Source organism: Mugil cephalus, chromosome 19 (genome assembly GCF_022458985.1).
Source record: "Mugil cephalus isolate CIBA_MC_2020 chromosome 19, CIBA_Mcephalus_1.1, whole genome shotgun sequence".
NCBI lineage: Eukaryota > Metazoa > Chordata > Actinopteri > Mugiliformes > Mugilidae > Mugil > Mugil cephalus.
In genome coordinates this window covers 8,117,132-8,143,462 of record NC_061788.1, presented here as the reverse complement: position 1 = coordinate 8,143,462, position 26,331 = coordinate 8,117,132, and the positions used below count along the sequence as shown (strand labels likewise).

Genomic DNA, 26,331 nt, shown 5'->3' with positions numbered 1-26,331 from the left:
TTAAAATCATGTGAACAGATTAAAATCCATAGAAATTACATGTAAAACATGCCCGAAGCGCAATTGTTTTCAAACAGTTCCACGAGATCACACATCGGCACAGGTGTAGGAGTTATGACTCTGTAGGAGCAAACCTCTCTTTGATTCCTTTTCCCACAATAGAGAGCACAGATTTCTGTTATCTACAGCCATGGTCAATACTTGCCCTTAATCGAGAGGTTATTATTGTTATTACAACATCAAAGTTTCCTAAATGTAACAAAGAAGTAATTTCAACCCAAACCAACACGTTTTTCCGACTTTAACCAGAAATCCAAACCATTGTTATCTCCTAACCACATCAAGTCTGGGAAAGAACAACCTAAAATGTATTTTGTTTGGTAAAGATTTGTAGGCTTTGAATTACACTTAAATAAAACTGTTGTCCTGTTGATAAAGGTGCCAGATCAGATGCTTATACTTCGTTCTGGATAGTTATTTGGAAGAAGTGAAGGGAAAAAGGAACATTGACCTCTGCTGACACACTGAATTGATCTATTTGGAAAAATTCAGTAAAAGGTCATTTTCAGAGGAGGAAGACTTTGCACCCTGTCGAGATCAAGAGTAAAACGAGGACAAACAAAGTTAAATATAATTTAATACATAACTAACCTAATGATTATCGGTATTTCACTACACATTTGTATACATTTCTTCACTCGATTCACAACATCGTTTAAATCAGACGGGGATTTTTAGCTGAACGTGGCAGCTGACCTCCTCCTCTGTGACTTTTAATGTTCAACAGTGTGGGAGCTGTCACTGAGGAGCAAAACCAAATGTTCATGTCAAGTCCACACAACAGTATCTGTAATACTTCTATTAGCATGCTTCACATCCTCTTTCTGAGTATTGATAGAAAACAGATGTCTCTGACAGCATGTTATGTATCGTTTTAGGGACCTAGTTTGTGATTATGTTAAATATCCGACCACAGCCTTAAAGCGGGGTCAGTTGTTTCAGCGCATGTATTCCGTACTATGTAAAAGCGAGGATTTTAACAATAGAGCGACACCAAAAGATGAAAATATGCCTTTCTCTTGTTACTCAGCACATCACTATGCAGGGAGACGGCGCCAAGTACTCGAAGTCATCTCAGGCATCTTTGATTGGCACGGTTTTCAACTGTGTTATCTCATCCTGCATCTACTGAGGTTAATTCCAGTAAATTCTTGTTTTACACACAGGCCTGTTGAGAAACAGCCTGGACTTATTTCATGCTTATCCCTCAGACAGCTTATTTCTTTTATCATGATGCATTTTTGTCTTTTCATACCTAAAAAGTTATTATGGGTTTAACCCAAATCTTGAAATATTTTATTGGGGTAACCAGGTTTGACTCTCTAAAAATATGTCTGGAAACCAATGAAAGCTAAACCAAAATGGTTTGCTTCAGAGCTCCATTCAAAACAAGGATTGTACTGGTGATTTTTCTTTTGGCTATAAATAAGTGAAATAGAATTGACATGTAAGCTGATCAAGTCTATAAACTCCTTCTCTGATGCATATCCAGTAATACACATAAGGTATTTGATAACTGTGGTTAGTAAGTAATAAAAAACACATTTATGGAAAGCGAGACTGAATGTTTTAAATAGTCCAATATTTTCCATCTCCTTCATCATTTTTCCAGACCAGAGGGTTTCCAGACTCTTATCCCGTAATAATTATTGTGCAATCACTGACATCAAATAGTATTAATGTACTGTATGTTCAGCTTCACCTCAGTATCAGCAGTCATTCATAGTATTGGGAAATGTAAGTATGGCAACTATTTTGAGGACTCAAGCCTATTACGTAAATGTATTTTACAATAGTGGATGTTTGCCAATGACTGAGTTGACTTTCACTTTGTAACATCATGAATTACATGTTTTTCCACCATGAAGTTCCCCTAAAAGATGCTTCACACACATGTTGTCCATAAATCTAGGCTAGATTCTGTTTTTCAGGCCAGATTATTTATAGTAGCATCAAAAAACGTAGTAGCCCAAAAGGACAAAGCATAATATAACTGGGGCCTGCTGAACTCTTCAAGACGTGCCACAACGTATATACTTCATGGAGCTACAATCACAGGAGGGACGACAGTATGGCAAGGAAGAACTCCAGAGTGTGTTGAAAGTTATTTGAATTGGGACAGGGAACAGAGGTCCAACTGAGAGGATTATTCCAAGGTGCAGAATACATTTAAATGTGATGTGAAAAACAGATCTGAAAACAAAGGAAACTAGAGAGACTTTGGGTCTCGTAGCCAAGCTGAATAATAACACCGACGTGATCAGTTCACTGGAAGGGAGCAGTAGTCACTGTGTCTGAGTCCTACTGGAATTTACAACATAAACCAATTACTAGTTACGCAGTGAATGGAAAGTCTTAGTAATTGCTTTCGACAAATTTCAAAATCTTTTAAATTGACAAAATATACAATGTTAATAGAATGAGTACACTTAAAGGACAACTGAACAAACTCCAGGGCAGTGCAGTGGAAATGATTAAGTATATTTAGGACGCAAACAATGCTGTTTTGGATCAGGCAAGTGCATGTGTCATCACTACCACGTCTCAAAGGGAAGCTGAAGAAATGTTATCCTCAGTGAAGTTACTGTGTAAACCCCAGATTCCTCTGAATTCCAGAGTGGAGGAGGTGGAGGAGGAGAGGAGGAGGAGGAGGAGGAGGAGGAGGACGCAGAAAAGAAAGTGGGGGAGAACACAACAAAACGCTTACTACCACCAGAATTATTTGGAAAAATAACAAAGCAACAATTTACACATGCCACACATTATGTGTAACAGCAGTAGAGTGGAAAGTAGGCTCACTCTGCCTGCGCTCTGCTTCTCCTCAAGAAAAGCATTTCCTTTACGGGGTAGGTAAGGCCGCCCTTGTATACACAATAAATCAAGCCAATGTAATCACTGTTTCATGTAGCCTCTTGTCACCTAAGAAGAGTTATAAACAAAGATTATTAATGTGTCTCGATCCTACGATGGTTAACGCAGTGTATCTGGCTCTCATCTCGGATTGTCAGATATGATACTTAATCTCAGCCAGGGAAAAAAATGTCAACAACTCGACTGTATGAAATTTAACGAGCATAATTAAACGACATAAAAAAAGTCCAACTCGGTGACTCAGTATAGTAGTATGTGAAAGCTTCATTTGCAGTTTGCTAAGAGCTGCTGCCAGGTATGTTTTCCTCAGGGGGTCTGTCTCACACAGCAAGAAGCCAAGTTAGCTGGATACCTACTAAGTGAAACCTGGAAGACCTTTAAATCCCCATTGATATAAAATACTCTGTCGTTCAGCTAATACAGTAATCCAGCTTTGTGACACAAGCCACAAAAAGGAAACTCTCTGGACACAGAAGGATATGGGTTCATGTTTTCTGCAGCAGTAACTGTTGTTTGAGGATCAATATACTACAAGAAAAACAGCAGGGTTAGCAGAGTCAGCCATGACCACCAGGCAAGCCAACAAAGAAAAGATAGCTATCAACAGAAACTATTTTTACTGAGATAAGTCATTCTACTGGCAGTGCTGATTATAAACTGATCTCCGGGCGATACATTGGAAAAGCACCACAGCCGTGACCAGTGAAGATGTTGCCAAATTGGGACAAACAGCTCATAGCTTATCATTTCAATCAAACCCTTCTCTGGCTTTTAGCGAAGCATTTATGTTGCAATCACAGGCATTTGTGATTTAAGTACAACTCCTGGAACAAAAACCCCTGCGCAGCTTTTCACATCTTATTATGAGCCAAGCATATTAAACCCCACGACCTGGAAAAACGAAAATGTAGAAATACATATACAAGTGGAATCCTTGTACACAGGGCCTTTAAACCAGTTGAAATATGACAATGAGCATGCCAAACAACTCAAACAGCGCCTGCATTGGCACTGAGACAGATACGTTCTCTGAAGGTCTGGTACTTCTCTCGTATGGTGACATATGTTCTCTGGGTCTCCTGTGTCTCCTCTGGTGCTGTTTTCCCAATATGATAAATGCCCCCAGGATGAGTGTTAACTTGCGCACACAGTGGCATGCCATGACCAGAAGGTGCGTGTTTTCATGTCAAATTTATCAAATGTTTCCAAAAACAAAATTCATGGTGATGGATCCTTTAAATAAACTGCGCAGGAAAACGTCTTTACTAAGAGCTAATAACAACATCTGCACCCTGCAATGAAAGGCAGCCCACACCACGAGCATTGTTAGCTTTAGCAGTAGACTGATGCCCACCTAACAATTACTTTTACACTAATTGTTGTAACGGTAACAAAACATTCCGAGATGTGCCGGCGCCCTGATATTTTACAGAGCACCTAATGAGCGCCTCAAGCCTATATTTTCCTTTGGCAACTGAATCTTGCCAACTTAAATCACCCTTGGTTCCCTTTGAACAACATCTCAGCCATGCCAAGGCATAATAGCACTGGTATGTGTCTGCATTTTAAGATAAATGCAGTATGCATAGTCTGCATTGAGCTTACGAAATTCCAGTTATTATAACAGTTTTTCGAAACTTCAGTAAAATGTCCATGCTGACCATTCATTGGCTCGCGCTGTGCAGGTGAACTGACATGCACCCAGGAACATTATCTTAGCTCTGAACTGAAACCATTTTTCTTCTTTAAATAAACATTGTGGGAAACAACTGCGGCTGCAGCCAATAACCATAAACCAACATCATTATGTTAAGAGTGTGTTTGAGACTTGAAGATCAAAGAGGATGTCACTGTGTGCTTGAACCGGGGCCAGCAGTGTGTCAAGAGATGCAAAATCGAAACCGTTCGCAGCCAAGATTTTAAAGACTTCTCAGAGTAAATATCCAACGAGCTGTCATTTCTTTCTCTCATAAAAGGATGTGCAGAAATAGATTTGCTATAAATCAAGATAATTGACAAAATGTTTGGAATTTGTTCCCTAAATAGGTTTTTACAATTTTGTTTCCCAAACTCAGAACGGCAAAGTCATCCACAAAAATGACAATGTGCTTAAAATTAGAGCAATAAATTCTAGCAAAATTAAGTACACTCACTTGCTGGTTTGTGAGGTATGCTAGTGAAAACGAATGCATTCTTACATAACAGTCCTGTGTTAAATATTAGCTTAGTTAAAAAAAAAGTTAAAATACATCCTCTGAAATGATCTTATAGTTGAATAACCACCTTTTCTACTGTGTTTTCATGGTAAATTGAACATCATAGCGGTCATGAAAGGGAATTTAGTTCAGGACTTTCAGGACTGTGATATGAGAGCGTAAGTTTGCAGCACTTTTAATCAAATGATTTGACTTTGTGTGCGACTCACAGTACTTGTAAATCTATACTGTTTGGCACACGGTTCACAAAGTCATTCAGACTTCATACAATAAATAGAGGCTGTATTCGAGTGTTGAATGAACACCAGAACTTTAAAGTCAGCATTTACAAGTCTTTTCTCATTATGCCTGCGAGGCAGCCCCATGCAGCGAAGACAGATTAGGCTCTAACAACTTAATCCGTGGCCTCTGACAGGAGTTCTGCTGCGGGGCGACGCTGTGTCCACGGTGTCTGCGAACTGTCAAGATTAAAGCCAGCATCCGAGTGCAACGGGCCAATCTGGACATTAAGATTGGGATGATCCGATAAGGATGGCGGTCAAGAGGAAAAGCCACATTCATCTCTGATAATTCATTTCAACAAATATAGTTTTTATATACAATACATTTTCTAATGTTTCGATGTTTCCCAGCATTAATCAACCAACCACAGATTTACTCTACGGGACATAAGAACCAAATATTTTTGTTTTAAAACTGTCATTATGGCAGAGCTGTGCCGAATTATCTTTTCACTTCAGTTCATTTTCTATTCGCACTGCTATGAATAAGTCCACTTGGACATCATGTGGAGCTCCTCTCAGCGGCAGGGACAGTCTTTACAGTATCACAGCATCCATTCACACCAATCACCACGCAGACTACCTGTAGCACGTCGTGACCTCCCCGGTCGACTTCACGCAGGGGTACTTCGTGGTAGAGACGTTATTCTCGGAGCACTTCTCTCTGTGAAACAAGCATTTTTTGCGAAAATCAAATAAAGCACTTCAAGTCACTCTGAATGCGGCGATGTCCTCCCTGTCAAATTACCCGTCGCTGGCATCCTCTTCTTGGTAGGACCAGAGCAGACCTCCTGAGAAGCACATGCAGGTGACGGTGAGCAGAAGAGGGCTTCTGTGGTGTTTCAACAGCATCTCACCGGTCCACTCACCCCGGCTCCTGTCGAGAGTCCACGCTTGTAATGATTATCTCCCCGCAGATACAACTTCAGAGTCACGTTAAGTGGTTGTAGCACACACACGCAGACACAGACCCTCCCACTTCCACTCACTTCTACTGAGCTTATGAGAACATCTCGACAGTGACAGCTCGAGTTGTCAAGAAAAGTGAAAATAAATAAATAAACCACCCTAACCCCCTTGCCTTTGTAGTCCACGAGGCTTAAGAAACCAAATATTTTGAACTTATCAATAATTAAACATGAAACGAGATAAGCAGGCTAGACAGACCTCGTGGAAATTTCCTCGGTGAAAAACCAATGAAAACCGACCTGGAAAAAAAAAAGAACCGTTACAGAATTTAACGCTCAATTACGCGGACACGCGCACGTACGTTTCACACGCACACGCTCACCCGAAGAAGTAGTTCGTGTCGGTGGTCGACGCGCGGTGTGCGACACGAGCTTTGCTGCCACCGTGCGGCTGTAAGTAAAACGACACCTTGGCCAAAACATTAGGTACACTCGTGAAAACGAATGCATTCTGCTTTAACAGTCTTGCCCTAAACGTCCCCTTCGTGACTGCTGCATAAGGAAGGAGGTAATTTCAACTTCAATCATTACAATTCAATCATTATTGTTGGATAATGTAGTTTGGTGTTTGTTGTTACTCAGCCACTGACTAAAATGGCAGAAGCCAGAAACATGTGCAACACAATGCAGTTGAATTAACAGTTTTCTCAGTTATTTTTAAATAAATGCTGAATATCATTAACGTCCATGAAGCTAAGATTTAATGCAGGACTCTTATAATAGAATGTATTTACTTTCTTGAGTCTGCTTAATGATCCAGTGAGCGTTTGTGCAGGCTGAGTTGCTCCTTTTGTTTAGACCTCTCACATTTTATTAATGAGCGTATGTTAAATAAAAGAAGCACCTTTCTGTAACAGTGTAATACTGTTCATTGTTACTACTCAGAAATGACCAAATACAGCGTGAGATTCAATAAAGCACATAAATTGCTTCTCAAACTTAATTATTAAACTTTAATGAAGTCAGAATTGATGGCACAAATGTGTTAGTTGACAAGCTAAGTTAAGCTAATATAAGATAAGATAAGATAAGATAAGATAAGATAAGATAAGATAAGATAAGACAAGACAAGACAAGACAAGACAAGACAAGACAAGACAAGACAAGACAAGACAAGACAAGACTAGACAAGACTAGACTTGAATTTGTGGACTTAATGTTCGAAAATCTATTGTAAGAACAGCAGAGAGATGAAACTAAATGTTGTGGCAACAGTATGCTTTTGTGATTTTATACCAAAACAATGTTACAGAGTAATACTTAACTGCAAGACACTTATAGACAGGTAATGCTTAAAATAAAGTTTGTTCAAAATATAAGTATTTATATTTATATATATAATATAACTACTTGGATATAGTGTTCAAACGTAATCTGACTCCTGTTTTCATCTTTTGATGTCTGGTGAAGTTAGAGTTTTTTTTTATTTTACTGTTTGGCAAAATGTCTACAATTTCCCAATTAGTCAAATAAGCTAGTGGTGTTCATTTAGACCTAATTAAGTCAGTCACATTTCATGCTACTCATTAGGTACTATACTTGCAGAAACCATGAGGAAATGACTGTAGCGCAAAACAAATTACTGCACTAATTTACTGTGTCAGAACACAGGGGGGTTACATCCGCCAAGTCATCACAAACAAAGCTAAGCAGCAGGTTGAAAGAGAATAGCAGAGTTTGTGAAGCCCCGCGGGACAAACATCATTACATAAAGTAAAAAGAATGCTATAACCAGCAGGAGAATTAAAAACAGGTTATTTGCTAAAAAAATAATATTGAGAAGTTGCTCTGGATTTACTTAAAAATTTAATACAATGAAAAATACGACGTTAAAAACAAATACTTACATGGTGGACTACTTCGTAAAAAAAAAAAAAAAGTGTCATTTGCTCGGATCTACTGAACTCACAGTTCATGCATCTCATTACCTTATACATACAGAAGCTGAGAGGAAATGCATGTAGTGCAAAACAAATCACCGTACCGATTCACTGTGTCAGAACATTGGGGATTTACATCCCCCAAGTCATCGCAAACAAAGCTGAGCAGCAGGTTGAAAGAGAACAGTTTGTGAATGATGTATGAACAGATGTATGAACAGAACTGTTTTGAATCCATTTAGTTTTTTTTTATTATTATTATTATTACATTTTTTTCACCATTAAGCTGTTGCACTGATGCACTCTCTGCTAAATTAAGCTCACCTCTCCATCCTGCCCACGCTTTGGGTTAAGTGATCTAAGAGGCTGGGGGGAGAAATCCTAGCCTCGTGACGGTGCTGACTTTAGTCCCGAAAGACCTTGACCCAGATGCGACCTTCGCCGGCGGAGCCTTATCTGAGCACAAACAGTGTTTCGCCGGCACCTGCAGAACTCAAGAGTTCTTCAGTTTCTCAGGAATGCAGTGTGTCATTACAGGGAGTTGGATAGCGGAGTCAGTGAGGAGTCTGTAAAGGATATCTCGGTGAAACAGGAGGACCGCGGTGTCACTTACAGCCACTATGGCAGCTTTTCTATCTGTGAGGTCAGGCAGGTGTGATTTAACATTATTCGGGGTATTAGGGCCGCGACAATGGCCCGAGTGTCGGGAGAAATTCAACAAAATGGCTCTTATGATATTAAAGTTTTTTTTTTCTATTGGAGACTGGGAGCTGCACCTCTGCCTGTGTCATTTAGCAGCGGGATTCAAAGGCTGCGCTCAACCGTGACCATTACAGTTCAAGGGAAAGCAGTGTTTCACCGGTCTGCTGGCTTCATTTCCCCTCTGAAGGTGCAGTTCAGTTCCCGGCCACTTGATGGCCCTTTCAACCAAGAGATCCGCCCCAACCAACCACCCTCTTCCCCTCCCACCCCCTCCCACTCCCACCCCACTCCGCCCCCCCTCCCCTTTGCTTTCGCCAGTATCGTCATCATTGCCCACAAAATGGATGACAGCTTTTAGAAATACCAGGGTGCGTCACGACTCTGAGGTGCACATGCTGTGCCATTTATGTTCCACCTGTTTTGATGCCTCAGCAGCCCGAGAGGCAGAGAAAGATCATGCCTGCAGAAGCACAAGCACCCAATTAATGCCGCGGCCTGATACTGTATCAAAGCTACCGGGCTAATAACCTCACTCACAACATTTATCTACCTTAGAAATATGGAATAATTATCTTCGAGGCGGGTCATCACTTTCTGGAAAACAACACAGAACAACAGAGGAAGCATTTTTATCCTGTACTTTGTTCCACTTAGTGCTTAGTTTAGTAGTTTGTTGTCACTTTAAAATGAATGCTTTGCAGTGAGGCCGCCGTGTATGAGTATTTAACCTTGTTTTACGTCGCTCTCGATATCCGTTATCTTTGCCTTAAACTCTGTTTACATCCGTACTTATGCGGCTGTAGAATCCACTCCCAGTAACACGTTTAGTTTCTTACCCAACAACTTGTTTCTTACTCTGTCTTCATTGCCTGGACGGAATAAGTACCTGCAAGAGAACAAATTGACCCAAAATGAAGTAAAAGAGAAAAACAAAGGAAACACAGTGGGCAGAGGTTTTGTGTGGAGGAGATGGAAAAAAAAAACAATCAGGGAGAATAAAACTATTTCTGAAAGGACAGGTTGATTGTTACTCTCGTTTAAGTTTCTGTCCCTGAGGCTGAAAAAAGGGCCTGAATTGAACTGGAGAAGGGCGGAAAAGATAGTTTTAAAGGTTTTTAGTGCACCAAAACGGACTCTGTTATTTTTGTTTGGCAGGAAAAAAAAAAACCTGAAAAGAGACATGCCCCGGCACACTGACGAGCTGTGCAATTACGCCACGTGCCAAGAAAAGTGATTCGGTGCTTTGTCGGATGCTGACATTGACGTTAACCTTTCTCGTGCTTAATGGATTCTTTGTAATTCAGGGCTGCGGCAGAGGACTACACACATATACAGTCTTTTATCCTCTAAATACTCCCTCAAACAAGGGACGACAATGAGAATATTGCAGGGAATGAGCTCCCCACTGTCAAACCGCCCCCCCCCCTCTCCCTCTCTGTCTGTCTCTATCCTCACAGTGCAGCACTGCAGTGCCGCTCTGCACATGCCCAGACGGGACTGAGAGAGAGCCACAGCAAGTTTGAGCTCACTAGAAATATTAACCGCCTGCATCGCCGACACATTCGTGCGCTCCTTGGGGAACAAAAGACTTACTTGAGGAGAGTGAAAAGGAATACTTTCGCATTTTGAGAAAAAAAAATGAATAAATAAAAAAAAAAGAACGCCAGTGACGCATTCACCGTTACATGAATCAAACCTGTGACTTTCTCCTCCGAGGGTTGTGTTTAGTCTCAAGGTCACTCTGCTTCCCACAAGCTTTTTTTTCAGCGGATTGTCGGCGAAGCTTTAATACACAGCATCACACGGTGTCTCTTTAGTCAGTATTTTAGCTTCAGTTTCTCTCTATGTGCTGTATAAGTTATTAATCCTTTTACCTGTTCAGATCTCCAAAATGTTCTTTTTAATTCTGTGTGTATCTTACTACTATCTTTAACTTTTTCCTGTTTTATTCAGTGGTTGGAAATAGACGAGCACAACAGAAAAGATAATAACTAATGAAAAGGTAACGATAAGGGGTGGGGGTGGGGGTCTTGGCTCGGTAGGATGGGTAGGATTGAGGAAAGCGGAGGAAATATGTAATTTAAGCAGTTTATGAGTTTTCTTATTACATTTCTACATCTCTGTCTGCTTGCTGTCTTGCTAAACTGTTAGCCTCTGCGGCCTCTTGATGCCAACAGTTGCTGCTGCTTTCACAGCGGCGGTCACAAGACTTCCGGCCGATGTTCACCCTTGAACGGAAAGCATCTGTTCCATCATTATGAGCATCCAGTGTTCTTCCTTTTTTTCCTTTTTTTTTAGCATCTGGCACCTACTCGATCTACAGTTGAGCTGGTCGTCTCCGGTAGATGCGAGGAGCTGCCTTCGAAGTCTCGCAAGCAAGTAGGGAAGATGTAATTAAATTTGGATGTTTAGGTCTATTTCTGGTGCTCGATCAAACGGCACGGAGAGTAGGCAACGTGGAGGATAACCCTTAAATACATTTGAGCTCGTTTTGGCTCTGGAAAATCACAAATGGCTGCAAAATGCTCCACATTGTCGAACAAACAACCGCGACTCCTTATTGCTGGAAACATTCTCCTTGTTTTATAGCGTTTGTGAAGGCAGCTCTTCTTAAGGTGTTTGGGATATTTGTTTTTCCACTACATATCATGTGTGGATGATATATAGTTACCCAATCAGGAAGGCAAAGCAGGACCAGCGGAGCACAACCTCCGCCGCTGTGCTGCCCACTGTTACGGCAGCAGGTTAATATAGAGTTTTCTTGCCGTCATCTCAGCAAGAGCGATTTTCCCCCTCCACATGTCACGGTGGCTCTCCCTGCTTCCCCGTTCCTCACTTGCACCAGCTGTTCGGTGGTGAGTCACGCAAGGTGTAAGGAGATGTGCTGCGCAAGGGAGCCTTGCTGCCGCTGTAAACATGCCCATCCACACGGAAGGGATCCTGGGATAAGGAGTCTCCGCGTGGAGCCAAGCACGAGCCCCGACGCACGTCCGAGGTCCGAAAGAACATCGCTTCAGTTCACAAAACAAAAGGCGTCGTATTCATTTGTATTTGTTTGTCTGAGGCCCACAATCTCACAGCGTCCGTGAGAACACGGTCAAAATCTGGACTAAGCCGATTTAAAGCATTTCCCCACCGTTGATTACTACAGACACACAAAAAACAACAACTGCAGTACCAATTACGGGGAGATTGGAATTTACTCCGTCTTCGGTGCATGTTACTTCGTGTGCCCCCACTGTGGAGCTGCAATCAATAAATATAACCTCAGTGCGGTGTCCTTGAAGCGGCCACATTTCACCGCCCCTCCTCGCTGTTACATCTCCCCCCCTCCTCTGGGTCCCATGGCTCATTTTTACCACCTCCTCTTAAAAGACACACATGCACAAAGACACATGGGCCGTTCAGCGTGACCCTCCTTGAAGTCATCCTTACATCTTAATCTATCGGGTACAGATACTTGTTCATGTAGGTATGGTGCTGGTGACTGGTGAAGAAAAAAAATAAGTCGTAAAAAACCAAATATTTGTTCTAATTGATGTGCATTTTCTTATTATCCAGTAAAATGACTGACAGGACTGTTGGCAGTTCCCATGTCAGATGGATGGTTTAATTTATTTAGACGCGAAGGTTGTGCTTTGTATTGCTTGATTTGGAAGCGCTGAAATAAAGAGCCAAGGAGCAGATGGCTGGACTGTGGCAACCCATGCGGGAGGAATGTGAATAAAAAGGATTATTATTCTCCGGGAGGCCCTTAACACTGATGCGACATTTCAAATCACTCGTTAAGAATCGTACAAAAATGCGATCTGGATCTACACGCACCGTACAGAATATTTCTCCTCTTTCAAATAACAAGTAAATGAAGTTAAAGAAGTGATAACCTAAACAATTAGAAGAAAAGTACATAAAGAATACTGTACGCAGTGATCTGAGCCAGCACAGTCTGGGAGCACGGCTCATCATCATTAAAATCTGTTCTGAAACATTAGGCCGGGGCATCAGTGAATTTATGGCCTAGTTTTTGGCAAAACGCACCGGTTCACCTAGCCTCACAATTTAGAGGAGAAGCTATTATTATGCACATTTGTTACTATGATTGTCCCCGGTGGTTCTCCATCCAAGCAACTGTTTATAGAAGATTAAGTTGTGGAGAACAGAGCGGACCGGTTTGATTTGTGAGGCTGCTTTAAGGTTGACCCGCACACACGGAGGCGCACCTCTCACTGCTACAGTGATCGTTCTTGGCAAGCTGTAAACACAAAGGTGAGGGTGCTGCCTCCGGATGGGTTACCTCCCTGTCCGTCTCGTCTTGAAGCTGCGTGTGCTAGTACTATTGACTTTCCTACTGTAGGGAATCATTGCATCTCCAATTACTGTACACAGCCAGGGAGGTTGTATTCTCTGTACGTATGCAAGCTTTGTATACTCAAGAGTTTTGTGTGTCTTAATGCACATTTTATAAGTTTTGATATTTTCCTGTGCACAAACATCAAATGATGATGTATTGGATCCATTAATTTTGTATCCTCACTGTCAGGAATACTTTTTAGGTGGGTCTAAAATATTCATGGACAGTTGCAACAACAATAACAAGATATATCTGGTGCCTTCAGATGGGAGTGTGTGCACAAAAAATGTCCACATGCATCCAAGTTTATAATATGTCTAAGTAATAATCTTGATATTCCCAACGGTCTCATTCTATCATTATTCCATTGCATTTTTCCACATTAACTTAATCACTTTTTTTTTCCTACTGGCTCCTCCGACGGTTTCCTAGACAGTGTACACAACTTCCTGTGTCATAATCACAAGTAGCATTAAAAGGCGGCCGCACTGATCTTTTTTTTAATTAATATTATTAAAATCTGGGATCTACCACATTGAGCTAATAGTCTCGAGCAGATACAAGCTCACTTCTTCCCAATCCCAAATTTTTCAAGCATGTGCAACAGTAGGGTGGCCAGCTGCCATAAACCTAAACACACCTGACATAAACACAGCAGCGTGCATCTGGGATTTCCCCTCAGGACTGAATAGACCAAATGTGGGGAACCTGACAGAGTCAGTGTGTAATATGCAGCCTCGTGATTGGCTCAGCAGTGATAGGGGCGGGGCCTACTGTGTACAGAAGGCTTAGATTGGCAGGTCTCGGCTAGTGTGGCGCTCTGAGTGAAACAGTGCGCTGTTGAGGCAGCTCCCGTATCACTAAATAAGTGAAGTGCTGAAAGAAAGATCATGTCTTCTGCCTCCATTCATCCCTTTACTAAAATATGTTGGTTTGATTTGTATTTAAAGAAATTTGTTTTTATTTAAAGAAATATATAAAAAATGTCTAATCAACCAAAGATTTTGCGACCCCCTGCAGTAACTGTGCAGACTTAAATCTGGTTAATTCCCCTTCTTTCTAGTTTCTAAGAAAGAAGACAGCACTGTCCTTGTAAGCTCAAGGCTCAGTTTTACTTTGTTGCTGCAGATAAACAATATCTAGAAGGCAATCTTTTCTCTGTTGCTCTGCTGTACTTTGACAGGCTAATGGTTGTATGGAGGGTGGCCAACTACTTCCACTGCCAAAAGTCTGACAATTAGACCTTTGGCTATTGGAGCAAGTTCATATTAGTCTTAATTTTCTGAGTGCAAAGCTCCTCCTGCCTTTAAAATGAATGGCACATAGCTATATAGAGTGTGTCTATTGCAGGTTTACTTTCACTGAGGTGCTTTGCAAAAAGAAACTCTGTATACATGAAACGTTCAGATATTAGAAATCTGAGAATGAGAGAAAATACTTTACTTGGCTGCTGGCGTAGAGAACCTGCAGCCTGTAGATAACCTCGACAGCTGACTGGCAGCTTTCATCAATAACACTTGCAAAGCCCGATACTATGATTATTGCCAAGAGCTTTTAACAGGTTTGCACATTACAACATCTACTTAGGTCAGGTGTTGTCGTTCCAGCTCACTCTTCAGTAGTTGTTCTCATGCTCATGCAGAATAGCGCCAGGCAGCGCGATTCAACCTGTCTGAGAGGTCATCTGACGACTGTGTCGGCTGATTGCATTTCACATGAGCCGGCCGAGTTGTCAATCATTGTTCGTGTTACGGCTTTCTTGTTTTGATTGATTTACCCACGAGAAATGTCCGTGATTGGTTAGTCATAGATTTTAAATGTCAGTACAGTGGCAACAGTTGGTAGCGAAGTAAACAGAAAGACTGTGTAGGTGGTGGCCGCGGCTCAACGTTTCTCAGAATGTGTGGGTCCCTGTCCAGCTGTGTCACAGTCTCCGGACGTTCTCAATTGGGACAAATGCTGCTGGGGTCCAAGAAGGAAGGGAGTATCCTCAAGCGAACCGCTCCCGCTATGTAACAGATCCGACAATGTGTATCTGGTATGACATAATATCATATGGGCCTGAGTCCAAATGAAAGGTTTTACGTGCTGTGCTCATACGACCACGACACATATCAACCCCAAACTGGGACCGGCGGACAGGGACTCATTCAATCAATCACAGCAATTTGTCCATAATCAGTTATGACACGTGGCCTCAATCCAGGTTCAAGTGACACATTAAGGAAAAAGTCCTCTGCTACGGTCACACAAGAATAATCATTAATGTGGTCCTGAATCCTGCATGCATTTGGCATCTTGAAATTTCCACCAATCTAAGCTGGCTTGACTTGACTAGGAAGCCATTTGAGTGCATCGATAAATAGATAACAACCTCTTGTGCTGTTGACTCTTCTGCAGGAGAGAGCCAACATTCCCTGCTGCAACGTCAACAGGCGCCAAGGCTCAGAGCTTCGTCCCGCTTTTGTCAGGTTTCCCCTCCTCCAAAACAAAAATGTTTATCACGATCACTGAAGTCATTAGGGTTGATTGTCCGCGGGAACCGTAAACCTTAAAACCATCTGCTGATGAAAAACGACTCTCTGCTGGTGATAGGGCGAAAGTCGGGAGATCACCAAAGTCGTTGGATTTCATCCTCTGGGTATCATGCATTCGAATATTATAACATCCAGTGGCTGTTAGGATATTTCAGCCTTATTATTATCATTTTGCATTCAATATTAAGCTATTCAAATAATACACAGGTTCAAATTTCTTTTTTTTTAAATTTTAAAAATTAAACTTTAAATTATGACGTATTTCGTTATGAAGCAAACTTAACATAAAATTAAAATGGAGGAATAAAAAGCATGGTCCAAAGCACACAAACACAAGTAATATTAAATGCGCCCATCTTTCAGGAAACACCCCCGGTCAGTAAATACAACTGGAGCATAATGACTACAATCAGCCTTAATAGTCCTGTGGCAAAGAATGCAAATTGACCCGAATCTACTGTATAGAAAACCCTCTGAATTGCGACTATTACAGTCATTTCCTCCTCTTCCACAGCGGGCCGACGCTGACAACTGATGCGACGCGAGGAACAACTGATATTTTACATCAGCGTCGGTTAACCAAGTGGCTGTTACTCGATTTTCCGTCAATGGCGTCGTGAATTTCACACGCGATACACAATTCTCGCGGCGCCCCAACGGACATCGCGTTTCACGTTAAGCGTCTCACACTCCCGGCATTCCTCCTGATCGAGTAGCCTTTAAAACCCTTTAAAAGCGCAAGCATGACGCGGTAAATATGTGCTCTGCCTGGATGCTGCCGAAGCATAAAATATGAAAAACCTTCTCATAGCCTATATACTGGCCAGAACACCTGGGGGCCTCAGTCCTTTTCAATAATGCATTAAAACAGTAAGTCTCAGGGCAATCAGGGGAGGCGGTGGGGGTAAACACGGCATCAATATGGATAACTCTCCAGAAGCCTTGTCGCTGGCTTCCTGGATGCTTTTCAGCCAAGTCATCGCACCCTCTATTCCCTCCTTTTCACACACATTTGCGCACACACGAGTCGGTCATGATTGCATAATGCTGACACTCACAGCTGCTGGTTTATCATTTATTAATGACTTTCTCTGTGGCGTGATTCGCTTTGCTCGGTATAGGACGGCAATAATTCAGGTGACGTGCTGAAATGTGGGAGATGGAGCAGAAAATGTAATGGAATTCATAAGCAGCGAAATAGTTTTTCTCCTCCCTACGCACAAACAGCCTTTTAACAAGGCGAGGGGAACCAGCACCAAGTGGAATAAAACCGTATAAGAGAGAAATTAATGATGATCTGATACTGCTGTGTCATATCTACAGAGATGTTTTCTTGCTCGGACAGGAAATGAAATAAATAAAAAAAAGGGACAGAGGCTGTTCTTTATTCCACCGGGGTGGTCGTCTGGGGCAGTGCACGTTCTAAGCTCCGCGCAAAGTTGATTAGCAAATAGCGCCGGTCAACTGGAGGACTGTTAACTTTTGAGATGAATTGGTTGATGCACCCGCACATGTCATCCTGCTAATTTAATCACCCAAGAGTGAGGCTCAAGGACAGAGGCCTGGTGACGAACTTGAAATTCAGAACATGACAGGGAAGGAACAGGGCGGGGCGCATACCGAGCAATGACAGCGTGAAAAGATTTGTTCTCCTTGGTCCTTCGTAACATTTTAAAATGACATAAATAACGCAGAAAAAGTCAAATAAAAAAAAATAGTTGAGAGGTACTTTGCGTCCATTCCAGGTCCAGCTGCAGCTGCAACAGTGAGACCCCATGAGATTGGCTGAGGCTGTAAATCAGCGGTCAAGAGAAGAATGCATGATTGGTTTTCACCGTGTCAGCACAAAAAAAAAAGACCCCCTTTCATTTTATCTGGTCATCAAAATTCAATTCAGCATCAAATTGACTTATGGCACGGAGGGACTGAGGGCACGGAGCTTCTTTTATTCTATTATTTTCTGCACTGGGATAGGGAACATCTGCATGCTATAGAAAATAGAGTCAATACAGAAAAAATAAAAATGACACAGAGCAAAACGTATTGCTGAAATAAAATAAAATAAAATATAGGAAAATGGTCTTTTTCAGGCACTGTTATAAAAGTGTAAGTGTATAAATCCTTTTAGTGGTTCCACTGAGCTGTAATAAATCTGGCGAAATGCATTAAGGGCTGTTGAAAGTTTAAAAATAAAAAAAGGTTATCAGACCTCAGCTTCACACTGTTTGTTTTCTGCTTGAGGTCAGCGACACAGGGTTACATCAGCCACTACAACCGTAAAAAACTGCATGTCTGACCAGACTATTAGATTAATATTTTGTTCAGTCCTTTGAGTTTAACACGCACACACACACACACACACACACACACACAGTCTTGGAAAGAGTAAATACATGCACTTTGGTTTCATTTCAAATCAGCATTAAAAAAAAATAAGCAGAAAAAAATAAAAAAATTATCCCAAAATAGGCCAAATTTCACCCGTCCAATTTTATCTTTACCAGCAAAATATGATTTGATCTAGCAACTCTGACTATCAGAGATCCAGTCGCATTCTAACCTTTTACACATTGAAGGGTAGATCAGATGTTGTGTCTGCTTCAGTTTTGCTGCAGTTCAACTGTCATTCAGCAAAGACCATATGTGTTACTAAACAAAAAATAAGAGACTTTCTATGGATTGAAGGGAGGAGCCTCTGTGGATCATCACACAGATATATGATCAGTTTGGGATCTAGTGAATTTGGAGGCCAGGTCAACACCTCATGCTGTTTTTCACGTTTTTTTGAGTTGTTCCTAAACCGTTTTTGTGTGTGCTGCCATCAAGGAGTGTCAGTGCTACGGGGTGGTGGTGTCTGGTCTAGGTCTGGTCTAGGTGGGTGGTACATGTTTGAGTATCATCCACACGAATGAATGCCAGGTCCTAAAGTTTCCAGGCAGAACATTGTATTGTCACAAGATGGTCAAGTCAGTGGTTTTAATGTTGTGGCTGATCAGTGTGTGAATCATAAAAAAAAAAAAAATTTGACAAAGAAAACACTCAGCAGCTGTTTCTTATTCCATTATATATTTAGATTCTTAGCTAGTTTATCTTGATGATTTAATTAGGATGATTATTTAGTGATTGAACCAGGCAACTTTTATTAGCACCACAAGGCACTGGCATGACCGTCACTGTCTGAACTACAGTTTTAAGTTGGGCGCTTACAAGTCTATGATTAAAGTTACATTATTGTTGGAATTTCAGAAGAAGGAGGCATTATTAAATCTGAGCCACACACACATTCAGCTCGGCACAAACACTGTCACCTCTCTCACGCTCTGCCCGAAGGCATGCGGGCTTTATGTTCTATAACCCTCTGTCCAATTTTAAGATGACAGGAACAAAATGGATATCGTCCTGTGCACTTTGCTGAGCAAGCCGATAACAGGAGACAGAACGGGCTCTGAGTTATGTCGCGTGTGTTACAATGGAGACCGGAAAACAGACGAGAAAACGAGGCCTCGAAAGACCTCGAGTGGCTTCGCTTCCACCAGCGCTCGGTGTTTACGGGCGGGTTATGATGAAGCATCTCCATCCCGCTCATAATGACGAGCGTAAATCACTACAAAATTGTCATCATTAATAATAATTCTGTGCAAAAGTCAGGATACTATAAGCTGTAAATAGGGAAACAGATCTAGGAGAAGGAAATGTCTAAGCAATCATAGACCAGGGTATTAACTTCGTTTGCTATAAAAATCATGCGAGAGCTCTGATCAGGATTCGGCTGCTGGACGGAGCTGAGAAACCCACGACCCTTTGCAATGTAACTGCCGGGCAAATAGAGGGGTAGATGATGCACTGCTACTTTTATCTCTGTGGCCAGCCTGATATTTGATTTATTTAGCTCTCTCTGCATTTCTGGCCAACATATTCAGCTGGCAAAATGCCAAATGATTTTAATCTTGACTCTAATATTGTTTATGGACTTTGAACCATTATGTTTAGAGCTAATGATATTCTGTCCTCCGCTGCGTCCTCACGGGTTGTCCCCCATGACTGTTTAAGGACAAAAGGCATAAAGGCTACATTCTAAAACATGTAAATAAACACCTGTAATTGATAGCTTGATAGCTTTGTTAACAATAAACTGAGCTTTGCTGCGGGGATCGCAAAATCTTTGGTTGATTAGACATTTTTTATATATTTTTAATTTATATTTTATTATATTTTAAATAAAGGTCACTTTACTGTTGTACATTTGAAATAAAAATAAATAAATAATATTTGAACCTGTGTATTATTTGAATAGCTTAATACTGAATGCAAAATGATGCCTAGGTCTAGTTTAACTAGGTCGAGTTTAACATAGAACACATATAGTAGGTAGGGGGTCCCTAATTACTCTCTCATCAGTTTGGGGGTCCTTGGTCTGAAAAACGTTGAAGACCACAGCTTTAACATACAAGAGAATAAACAAGAGAAGAGCTTTTAGCTAGCCAATCGCACAGAAATTAAATAATCACGACAAAAAATACTGACTATGCTGCCTGAGATGGACGTTGGACACGAGACGCACTGGAACAAGCTTCATCCACAGAGGCCGCTCACCTCAACAAATCGCACCCAAAGGCCCCGACTAACAACCATCTTGTTGCCAGACCCCGCAGGACACCCTCAGAAGGCCCATGTCCATTTTCTGATGAGTCACAGCCGTTTTGGAGGCACAAGGGGAGACACCGTCCACATCTCAGGTTCCTTCTACAAATTCACCGTCCTGATAAGCAGGTTCAGAGAGTCGGCGAACCAAGCCGGAGCGACGGCGTTGATGGTATTTTCATGTAGAGATCAGTGAACTAGCAATATTTTTATGTTCTGCTTTTTTCCGCTCGGAGTCACTTGGGGTGGGCAATATACAAGGAGAGGGTTACCTAGGCAACAAGAGCCTGGAACTTCCACTAGCGCCCGACTGCGAACCTGCAAGGCTACAGGAGATGAGCAAAACACTATATATGTGGTTTTACTGCTTCCTTTTATCATCGCTCTGTGTTTGTTTTTTTTTTCCATTTATTTTTTGCTTCTCTTGTAGCTGAACCAAAGCTTTCAAATGCGATTTAAACCAAGTTCTGACTGTGCATAATCCAAAAAAATAATAAAAAAGTTAAGACTTGAGTCACCTCAGAGGAAAACTAGTCAGGATGTTTTAAGTAAGCCAACAAGACAAACATAGATTAGAGTGCTGCTCAGGTGATTCTCAACAAGGGCGAGGAAAAAAAAAAAAAAAAAAAGAGAACATGTTGAATAATGCAATTAATTAAAGCTTAGCGTCCTTGTCTACTGCTTATCACCCAATTTGTCCTCTGCAGCACAGCTCAGCGTGTTCGGGTCATGTGAGGCTGGGGACACGGTGTATGTCGAGAAGCCCGGTAACCCTCCGGGAAGCCGCATCTCACACACACACACACACACACACACACACACACACACACAAAAAAAAAGCAAAACCCCCTCCAACCTCCACCTCATACCTGATTAATGGCTGCCACGTGTCAGCTGCATAAATCGTCAGGGCACACTCGGTTCCATCTGAACAGACGGGGTGGGGATCGGGTGGTGACACAGAACCGGGGACTCGGGGGTTTACTGTTCTGACGCTCTGTAGCTGCATGTTTGTGAAGTAATCTGCATTTTTTTTTAATCAACATTTCTATTAACAATCCTAGATGATCATTAAAAAAAAAGTGATCCACTTAAAACTTAAAACCGCGGTTTAATGAACTTCAGGCTTCTCAGTGATGCAACTTTGCTGACGCGCCGTGACCGACTGCGTAACAGCCACATGGCCACTCAGTGTGCCCGCTGCGTTATTACTTCGGGCTGATCGTAAGTGTCTGCTTGGCTACTTTTTTCCCCACCACATCTGTACGTGCCCGTTCGCTCTGTGATGTAACACTTGCTCCCATTTGATTATCGCATCGCCTCTGACGGAGGGCAGCGGAGGGCAGGCCCTGCAACATGCCGGTGATATCAGGTTATGCAGATGGATAATTTTTCTGTGTTTTGAGCTTAAAGGCTTTCATGTCCCTTGTGAGGCCCCAACCTTATTTGAGGGAGCAGTTATGAGTTTCCTAAAAATATAAAAAAAAGTTTTTGAGATTACAGTCTGATTGATTCGTACCTAGATTCACAAATATTAAAATAAACCAGCATCTGCACAAGAAAAAAGCAATATATTCACAATGTTTCTATAGAAATTACAATCCTATGAAATGATTTATTATAAAAATATAAATAATTGATTAACATATAATGTTCATTGTTCTTAAGAGTAGCTCAGTGTCCCTAACAGCAGAGTTCAGGTTACGGTGACTGTGGGAAGGATAAAAAATCTTCCTCTGAATCTGGGGCTTGAGCACAAAATATGCCCCACATCTCAACTACTTAAAACAATGACAATACTAATTTTTGGGGGAAAAAAAACAAAATCTCTATTGGTCCGTCCTTAAAGCCAGATTATATTCAGGATTACAGGAGACATCTGCCACGCACGGAGCCGAGCAAACCGCAACAATATGCGAGTGTCGCAGGAGAAGGAAATGAATCTGTTGACTTAAGATGTGGAGGGAGACGGTCGTAAGATGCGTCTGACACACTAAAACAGAAATAAAGGGGAGTTATCCGAGGAGGAAGCGTCTACTTTGGGAAGCCTTTTGAAAAAATAAAAAAAATAAAAAGCATTTCTGGTTTAAACAGGCGTGCATCAAATGTCTTTACATGCACGCTGACTTGAAGCCAGAGGAAACTGTGCCCGCTGTCCCTCCCACACACGGTGTCAATGAACTGCAGAGCCATTAGAACACAGTGTACGTGCGAAGCGACGAACACCTTGCTCCCTCCGTGTACCTTCCTCCCCTCTGCAGCAGCGACTTTCTACAGCTCAGCCCGGAGTCTGAACTCGCCGAGGACCTGGACATAAAGAATTTCCCTTTAAAGCAATGTATTATGTTACTGCGTTATACAATATCACACATTTCAGGCCGCTCATCAGCATCTTCCTAGATCAGATCTGTCATCTGCGGCCGCTGTGGAGTCACTAAAGACCCCCGTGCATTAGGAGGATACAAAAAAAAAAGTGAACATTATTAACATCGGAGGGAGTTAATTATTCCAGGAAAGATGGTACACAGCAGTCGCGTTCATGACATAAGAAGCAGCAGATGTATTAGTAGTAATTGCACTAGCACGGGAACTCGCAGCCATAGCGGCACCATAATAGAATTACATCAGATCCCTTTCCTATTTTATTTGAGAGGAAAAAATAAAATAAAAGCTTATGTCGTCTAACAGACGGTTCAGGATTCTGCAGCTTAGACTTAACGGGCTGCGGAGGTCATTCGCTCCTTAATCCATTAAATTGCAAATACATATTTCGTACATGCGAGCACGCCATGTCACTCGGGTTTGAGGTCCGCCCGTCCACGCCGGCCCCTCCGAGGTGACGCGGCCCGAGCCCGCTCTGCACGCAACCCGCTCGCGTTCCCGTCCTGATGATGCACAGAAGAGAAGACGAGGGGCGAATCATAATATTATCATTAATGTGGTTATGGAAACTACAACAAAAAGTCAATTCATAAGGGATTTGCTTTAATCTGGTTGGGTTTAACGATGGCTGGATTATTTACTGTTACGCAGGAGGCTTAAGGTGTCACATGTCCGTGGAGTCTAGGATGGGAAGAGGACTCTACAGAGGGAAACCTCTGACATCCATTTGCCCTCCAGCTGACCAGATTACGGTTTACTTTAGTGATGACTAACTCCTGCTGAATGACCGGGCTTTGAGTCCATTGTGGCACAAAATGGAACCGAATTCATAACCGCGGCGTTCCTGCAAATGCAATCGTTCGCGCACACACACACACAGAAAGAGAGAGAGCAGCCATGGCCACGCTGCGCATTTATAAGCTGGAGCAGAGTGCTCACATTTCCAATTCAATTCCAAAGCAGCATCATTTCGCAGACATAATGACACTGCCATGTGCATGGAAACGGGCGGCTCACTACACTTCTGCCAAGCAAAGTGTCCAGAAAATATTGTTTGTTTAAAGCTGTCCACGAACCAAGGAGGAGAAATAAAACATGCAAATCCTAGCGTTAAAGATGTACGTTCCTTTGCAGATTAGCAAAATAATATGACCTTTCACATGAGATTCAGACATTGCATCCGTAGCTGTTAAAACAGTGTAAGCAGTCCTCCAACGGCAAAAGATTCAAAAGGCCTAAACAACCGGCTGCTCTTTTCCTTTGTAAACACATGATGTAACCCACACAATGTCATGATCTGTGGTGCAATTATGTAATCCCGTGTAATTTCCTTTTTCCCTGCATTAGAGCCAAGTGCACATCCTGGCAAAGTGTAAACATCACGCGTAAAGATATAGTCTTTTGAGCCAGGAAATACACTCTGAATATGATGATGTGAGGATGCACCAGTCTAAACTGAACAGATTTTACCAGCAAAATATACGATCCGCTTACAAAATAGGATTAAATCAGACGGCGCATTTATTCAGTCGTTTACTTTTGAATCACAGACTTTTTACTTGTACTATTTTTCCTCACGCATGTGATCTGACACTTCTGCTGAGCAGGGCAAGTCAATTGCTTGTTGTTCACAGCGACATAATTAGAGCTATAAATTTAGAGCTAATGAGAACAATGTTCTCGTGGCTCCTACTGGAGCTGAAATGGTTAGTTAACCAACAAATAATAAGCCAATGTGCAATTTTTTTGATAATCAGTTCAAAGAAAAGAGCTGTAGAGGGTGAGAACGGTTGTTCGTCTCTAAGCGTTAACCCTGCGATGGTCCCTCAGCCTGTCTGCGTCTCGCCCAGCGCGACCCTCCAGAGGACAAGCGGTCGCAGTTAACGGATGAATGAATCCTTCAACGGTAGACAGAAAATAAGCTTCCAGGATATAAAAGCTGACCTCTGTGCTCACGCCCTGCATCTCCCATCCATCTCCAGTCTGCTCCCGCACCATCAGGGCCTCCGCAGCACGTGTGACTCCCCTCCGGGAATCGATCGGTTGTCTAATTTGCACCCAACCCATTATAATTCCCTGTCGATTTTAGTCTGAATTCAAAAAAAGTAACCTGCAACCGTTCAGGTTGCTCTCCTGATACATTTGTAACAGTTCAGATTGATAGATAAATGAATGCAGAATAATAAGTCCTGCAGTAACTTCCGGTAAAGCTGATTTGGTGCAGATTCAGCTAAATGATTATTTTAGAAGCTGCCACTGAACAAATGTATTGTATTGATTGACAGGTAGAATAGATACTAAACACTTGAAAATACCACACAGTTGACTTCTCCAAAATAGCTTTAATTTTACATTAAAAACATAATGAACTGAATGAATATTTTATTTCATTTTAGTTTAGTTTCAGATACCTGATAAACAGTGCTATTGCAGCAGTTTCTGCCACTTGTTGCTGCTGCACAGCTGATGCTATGTTGCTAACCGGCTGCTAACTAACTCTTCTGGATCATGTGTCATGAGAAAACTCACCTGACCTGCGATCGATCATCACGAGGCGGATGGATACATTAATTCCGCGGGTGTTACTTTTTTTTTTTTTTTTTGGTTTTCCTTCCAGCTTCAGGTGAGCGGTGCACGATGAAACTTCTCTTCAGGTTTCGGATTTCTCTTCGGCCTGCAGCAACTTTCCAAATGGTTGTTTTGAAACGCAGAGGATCGCCGCTTATCAAAGGTAGGACGTCGACTGTTTACTTCAGTTACTTCCTGCTTGAGATTCTGCTGAGTTTTTTTTCTTTTGCTTAGTTTCGTGGCGTATTCCCCTGTTCCCACCGTCTGTTTGTTTGTTTTTAACAATATATTATTTATTTTTTTATTTTGCAAATGCATATCAGAACGTACGTAAAAAAAACATTCATAATTTAAAATAATTAAATAAATAATATATAAATTAATAAATAAAATGAATATTAACAACAGACACCAAAGCTGTTGGGTGCAATAAAATAAAATAAAATAAAATAAAATAAAAGGCAAGGTCAAAAAGATTGTCCATAAAAGTTTTGCTTTCAGTTCGCATTGTTCGTATTGAGTCCCAAATATATAAAAACTCTGTTTGCCTTTCACAAAGCACGTCAGCCTCTCCAGTCCAAAGACCTGTCATCAGCTCCTTCTTCCATGTTCCAAGTTATGGTGGTTCAACATTTTTCCAATTTAGTGCAGTCACTCTTCTTGCATGAATTAGTCCAAAATCAATCATTTTCAATTGTTCTGTTGTTTTGATAGTGACCTTGGGGTGTATTACACTTGGTCATCCGTGATTAAAAAATACCAGAATCTTAGGGTGTTCCCGTAAACAGCGAATCAAAGTTCCCTATTCCCATTGTTTTCAGAGGATTTTTGGTGGTTTGATGCAAGCTAGGAGTCTCGTTTGGGTGTAATCGCC

General features: G+C 41.7%; 1 protein-coding gene across 4 annotated transcripts in view; it reads right to left on the bottom strand.

Annotated features, from left to right (window-relative positions):
- Positions 1-25,583, bottom strand: part of ccbe1 (collagen and calcium binding EGF domains 1) — a 50,081-nt gene extending 24,498 nt beyond the window's left edge. The window contains exons 1-3 of one of the 4 annotated variants that reach the window (XM_047569077.1): positions 25,419-25,583; positions 6,177-6,305; positions 6,012-6,092 (exon numbers count right to left, since the gene is read on the bottom strand). In XM_047569077.1, coding sequence (XP_047425033.1) covers positions 6,012-6,092; positions 6,177-6,280 — 185 coding nt within the window. In that variant the 5' untranslated portion in view covers positions 6,281-6,305; positions 25,419-25,583. Of the gene's footprint in view, positions 1-6,011; positions 6,093-6,176; positions 6,523-6,595; positions 6,692-25,418 lie in introns of those variants that run through there. The other 3 variants (XM_047569079.1, XM_047569080.1, XM_047569076.1) reach the window with 3 other exon arrangements.
- Between the last annotated feature and the right edge of the window lie 748 nt (positions 25,584-26,331).